Here is a 6,331-nt window from a genome sequence, read left to right on the forward strand (position 1 = left end):
TGCACTTGCGTCGTGCGCTTTAGACCATGCGCTTAGATCATTAAAATATTGCCCACGGTTTCTCCAACACAATAGCACACACGCACAATTGCACAAGATCAGCCTTGTAATTCAAAACTTTATGATTCCAGGGCACAGAAAGTAAAAAGTCCAAGGAGGTCTTAAAACCACCCAACAAGAAACCCCCAGCTGTCAAACCTCTACCCAAACAGCCTAAAGAGAAACCTGTCAAGCCCAAGAAAGAGGCTCCTGCCAAAGCATCAAAACTTGCAAAGCCAGACCCCACCTCCAAAACCAAGACCTTAGTCCACCAGACGGGAGTCATCAGGGGGATCACATACTACAAAGCGTCCAGGACAGAGAACTCTGAATCACATTCAGCAGGGAGAGGAGAGAGAGGTATGGACACCATGCACATCACATCTGTGTTCAATTAATGTGTTCTGAAAGCCACTTCAGTATAGTTCTACCAGAGCCGAGCGCAACTGGCTTAACTGTAGGTGATAAAATGGGTAAAACACATCGTAGAGACTTGAGGATGAGATGTTTTGATTGGACCAATAAGCAACCACCTATTTTTTATTTCTTGTTTCATATTTATATACTGCTTAGCTGAGTTTTAGGATAGTTGTTTGCAGCTGTACCCTTTTGTGACCCACGGCTTTGAGAATGCTACAGTGAACAAGCAGATTACAAGCAGAAAGTTGAGAGAAACATTTTATTGTTTATATTCCACAAACATCTAGTAAGACTGGATCTCTGACATGTTCTCTATAAAAAATCCTCCAAAATCCCTTTCCACTTATATCTGATTCCTTGTTAAAACACTGTAGTAATTGTGAACACCAGAATAGCCCATGGTTAGGAAAATGGGTTTCTGGACATGAAATCTGGGTATCTGGACATGAAATCTACAGTATAGTCGTTTTATTAGTTTTGCTCTTGTTTTAAAGGGTTAGTTCACCCAAAAATGAAAAGTCTATCATAATTTACTCACCCTCAAGTTGTTCCAAACCTGTATTAATTTCTTTATTTTGCTGAACACAAAAGAAGATATTTTGAATATGATTAACCAAACAGTTGATGGACCCCATTAGTAATACTAAGGAAGTCAATGGGGTTCATCAACTGTTTGGTTACGGACATTCTTCAAAATATCTTATGTGTTCAGCAGAAGAAAGAAACTCATACAGGTTTGGAACAACATGAGGGTGAGTAAATGATGACAGAATTTTCATTTTTGGGTGAACTATCTCTTTAAATGCTTCTCTTGAGAGGCGGCAACAAACTTACGTTATTTTAGTGAAAGGCTGGTCTGTATTTCTTTATTTCATCAGCAGTATCACCAATAACTTTCCTCTGGGATGAAATCATTTACATTGCTGTCTAAAAAAACATGACATGAAGGGAAGTGAAAATAATCAAAAGTTTGTTGAGGTGTCCTAAACTATTACAGTAATGGCCCTGTGTCCTTGAATGACAGATGGCAGTGATGGCGTGTGTATTAATATCTGATGTACTCTCTCTCCTGCGCTCATGTCCATATGTTTAATGTTCCAGACGGTCCCACAGTGCAGGAAGAGAAAGCTCAGATTAGGGTCTCTCCACTGACATTGTCTTACGGAGATCTGTTGTACATGGCATGAGATGAAATGGATTCAGTGTAGGAATGTCGAATCCAAGCATTGCAGGCAGAGACTGGGTTACAATGCAGGATGTTTCTTCGAGTGCAACATCTCATTAATAATTCTTTTGATGTGAGGAATCTGAAATGCTTGGGGTAAAACTTTAGGCCAAGAGGTGTAATGTTCCTTTCAAACCCTCCCTGTCTTTCTCTTACTGCTCTTTTCAGAAAACCCAGCCAAAACCCACACTGGCCACCAAACCGAGGACAAAAGGGGCTCCGAGCTAGTCTTGGAAGCCTCTGAAATAACGTCGACTGTACCGCCAATAACAACCACCACTACGCTTGTTGCTGTGACAACAACAAGCACCACACTAGCAACCACCAGGGAAGTGCCAATCATGAATTCAACCTTGTCAACACCAGCTCCAGAGAAACCAATGGGCAGTGGAGGAAAGATGCATTTGCACAAAGCAGGTACAATTTATTTAGCCTAACTGAAGAAAGTTTTGCCACATCCAACTGTTGACTTCATTAATGCATCGGCACAGGGAGTCAATGGGGCTGTAATCATTAGGCGATAGGGCTAAGTAAATCTGTGAGTCATCTGCATAGCTGTGGTAAGCAATTTGGTTCATTTTCATTATTTGGCTCAGTGGGAGCATGTACTGGTTGAACAAGAGTGGCGCTAGAATTGAGCCTTGAGGGACTCCGCATGTCATGGAAATCCATTCAGACTTATGGTCTCCTATACTCACATAATAACCTCTCCCTCTTAAGTATGACCTGAACCATTTTAGGACTATGCCAGAAAGCCAGACCCAGTTTTACAGCCTGTCAAGAAGTATGTTGTGATCCACAGTGTCAAATGCAGAATTGAGGTCGAGTAGTACCAGAATTGATGTTTTGCCTGTATCAGTATTTAACCGAATATCGTTTATTATCTTTATGAGCGCTGTCTCTGTGCTGTGGTGCGGTCAGAAACCAGACTGAAAATTGTCAAAGTATCCATTTGAGATAAGGAAGTTGTTCAGCTGATTGAAGACAACTTTTTCAATGATCTTGCCTCTGAAAGGAAGATTTGAGATCGGTCTGTAATTGCTCAATATGTTGCTATCCAGATTGCTCTTTTTCAGGAGGGGCTTGACAACTGCAGTTTTTAAGGGAAATGAGGGGTTTACCACTTCTAGGAGAACTGCTTCTAAACAGTTTAACGCACTTTTGAAAAAGGAGGTGGGGAGTGTGACAAGGGCGCAGGTTGAAGTTTTAAGGTGCTGTACTCTTTCTTCCAATATTTTAGCATTATTTTCTTCAAAATCGGACATAGCAACTTTCTGAGAATGTGTTCTGATCTGTCTTACCTCAGTGCCACATGAGGATATGCTGATTGCCTTTCTGATATTTTAGATTTTCTCAGAGAAGAAGGAAGCAAACTCATTGCATTTGCTGTCTGAGAGCATTTCACTGGGAATCTGGCTTGGGGGGGGGGGGGGGGGGGTGGTTTGTTAGACTCTCTACAGTAGCAAAAATAGTGCGTGTGTTATTTATGTTTCTGTTTATAATATTTGAGAAGAAAGTCTGTCTAGCTTTGCCTAGTTCCACATTGAAAGCATGAAGGCTGTATAGATGTTATAATGGACTACAAGTTATATCTTCCGCCACATGCACTCAGCTTTTCTGCATTGTCTTTTCATATTTTGCACATGCGTAAAAGAACGATAAAAAGACGCCATGCTGTTATACAGAAGTAAACACGGAGGCCATTAAAGCAAGTGATTACGTGTTTATTTATTGTGTGATCTGCCATGGAAACCAGCTAATTTAAGCGCAAGCAATATAAAAAAACAAAGACGAGGATGCGAAAAAAAAGAGTTTTGTATATAGAGCTGTCACGTGTAATACTTGTCAGCTCTGACACATCACTGTCCTTCCACTGAATGCCTTTGGCAAACACGTCGGGAATGTAACATAAACATATATATATATACACATATATACACACACACATTCTCTAGATTTTCATGGGATATGTGTAAAATGGAATTTTATGTATTATTATTTGAATAGGTAAATCTCTAGACTGTGAGGGCACCCTTGCTTCAGTGGAGATTCCAGAGAAGCATCACAGTTATGGACGGAATGAAGGAGCCTGGATGAAAGACCCAGTGGCCAAAGACAACAAGATCTATGTTACAAACTACTACTACGGCAATAACCTGGTGGAGTTCCGCAACCTGGAGAACTTCAAACAAGGTAAAAACAGTCAAAAACAAAGAGGGGTAAATTCATTAAACAACTGTGCACCTTTTCCATGGCAGTTTACAGCAGTAATTCTTGTTTGCTAATTATGTGCAATAAAATAGCACTGTACCATAACTATTTGAATTGGTGAAATGTCTCTTTTTATGTAAATTAGAATATAGATCATCCCTAATTCACAAAACTTTTACATTTTGTTTTATTTTATTGTTTTATTCATACATTTTCTTAAATCGTATTTTTTTTTTTTTTTTTTATCGTGGCAGCAGTAATTGAATGAAATAATGATTGATCATGGAGAAGAACGCTAAAACCAGACATATAGCAAGAGCATGGCATTTTTGAGAGCCAATTCAGGTGTCAGTATTGCAGTGTTGGGGGTCCTCAAAATCTGGCCTGCTACATGGAGAATCACACTGTGAAAAATGGCATTCAGCGAAAACTTTAGTACTGATTTGTATAATTTCTTGAGAATTGGGTGTTAAAACACAGGCAGTAAATTCCCCCATTATGGTTTGAGTTAAATGCAGTTGAGAATATGTATGAGAATATTAATGATGGCCTTTATTGTGTAACTAATAACAAATTGTATCATAATCAATAGGTCGCTGGAGTAACCTCTACAAGCTTCCCTACAATTGGATAGGAACTGGTCATGTGGTCTACAACGGTGCCTTCTATTATAACAGAGCCTTCACCAAAAACATCATCAAATATGACTTGCGCATGCGCTACGTGGCAGCTTGGACTCAGCTTCATGATGCGGTCTACGAGGACACCACTCCCTGGAAATGGCGAGGCCATTCAGACATCGATTTCGCCGTAGACGAGAGTGGCCTCTGGGTGATCTACCCAGCGCTGGATTACGACTACTCGCAACACGAAGTCATCGTCATCAGCAAGCTGGACCCAAGCGACCTCTCCATGAAGAAGGAGACGACATGGAGGACTGGGCTGAAACGCAACTCGTACGGAAACTGCTTCATCGTGTGTGGCGTGCTGTACGCCATTGACGTCTACAACCAGAAAGAGGGCGAGATTTTGTACGCCTACGATACGCACACGAACACGGAGGCCGCTCCACGTTTGCCGTTCACAAACGAGTATGCATTTGTTACCCAAGTGGACTACAATCCCAAAGAAAAGGTGCTGTATGCATGGGACAATGGCCATCAGCTGACCTACAATGTTCACTTTGTTGGCCAATGAAGGTCCAAAATCTGACGCGGTGGGCGTTTTCGTAATTGGGCCTGGTGAATAAGGAAATACACCATTTATAGGAGCACATTGTTTTCTTGATTGGTATAATGATTGAGATGAGGTGTTAAAGTGAGTCAATGTTATTTGGGAATATATTTTTACCCTCAACTAAAGAGATTAAGGACTTGCATGTCTCATTTTCTATCTAGTTCATTATCAGTCCCCAAACCTTTACCACTGTAAATAGGGGTACAGTTAAGGATACTGAACAATTATAAAGTGTAACCTGTTTTACACAGCTTTGTGCCATAATGTTTATTCTTACATTCAAGATTTGCGAAATGTGTTGTGAAATCATTTAACAGCCAAATATCATTTAACTCTGTGCCAATCAAATTTTGGAGGGGTGGGATGTTAAATGTTATGTAAATTTCATTATTTTAGCTATTCATTTTGTAAAATATTAAATTCTCATTGTAAATATTTTGTGGTACAATATTCCTATTATAAAGCTCAGATTTATCATCCTCAGATATTTAAGATTGTAGTCACTCAATATAAGTGGTTACTTATGATTACTCCTGGATGAGTTACAATGTTTTGTATGTTGCATTTACAGTATGTGTAAAATTTCACATTTTGTGTAAAATAGTTCAAATAAACTTTCTAAAATCAGTTGCTGTTTTTACTTGATAACACACAATGTAATGTTATGCATTTTGCACTTCAATATGTGGCATACTGTATAATACAGTATGCAACCATACATAATTCAGATACAATAAATCATTGTCACTTGACATACATCTCCCCATCTCCAGATGTCTGACATTTTAAAAATGTTGCAACATATGATTGAAGACATAGACATAGTGAGAAAAGTGGAAAAGGCATAGTGGGAAATAACTTTAGGTCAGAGTGTACAGTAAGATTTAGATTTATGGATATTTATTTCTTTTAGCCCTGTGTGAAAAAGCAGTACACTTTAGCAGTACTTATGAAAATAATATACTTTAACAGAATATACTTAAGCGCAAACTAATGTTTTTTTTTTTTTTGTTGACACTCAATTGCATGTTAATGGCAAATAAATAAAAATGTGTAATAAAAAGCAACAAAAATAATTCACAGGTAATCCATAAAGTTTTAAGAAAATAAATATTATTATTGACAAAAAGGTATCCAAAAAAACTGTTTAGCCAGAATTCCATAGGAAATGAATACGGGTCAAATTTGACCCCCTTTATG

General features: G+C 38.9%; 1 protein-coding gene across 1 annotated transcript in view; it reads left to right on the top strand.

Moving 5' to 3' along the window:
* The window catches only part of olfml2a (olfactomedin-like 2A), a 24,570-nt gene extending 18,817 nt beyond the window's left edge, over positions 1 to 5,753 (top strand). The window contains exons 5-8 of the mRNA XM_079896964.1: positions 132 to 399; positions 1,853 to 2,101; positions 3,692 to 3,877; positions 4,488 to 5,753. Coding sequence (XP_079753090.1) covers positions 132 to 399; positions 1,853 to 2,101; positions 3,692 to 3,877; positions 4,488 to 5,092 — 1,308 coding nt within the window. The 3' untranslated portion in view covers positions 5,093 to 5,753. The remainder of the gene's footprint in view (positions 1 to 131; positions 400 to 1,852; positions 2,102 to 3,691; positions 3,878 to 4,487) is intronic.
* The last annotated feature ends 578 nt before the right edge of the window (positions 5,754 to 6,331 follow it).

This window comes from Squalius cephalus (assembly GCF_949319135.1).
Source record: "Squalius cephalus genome assembly, chromosome: 16".
NCBI lineage: Eukaryota > Metazoa > Chordata > Actinopteri > Cypriniformes > Leuciscidae > Squalius > Squalius cephalus.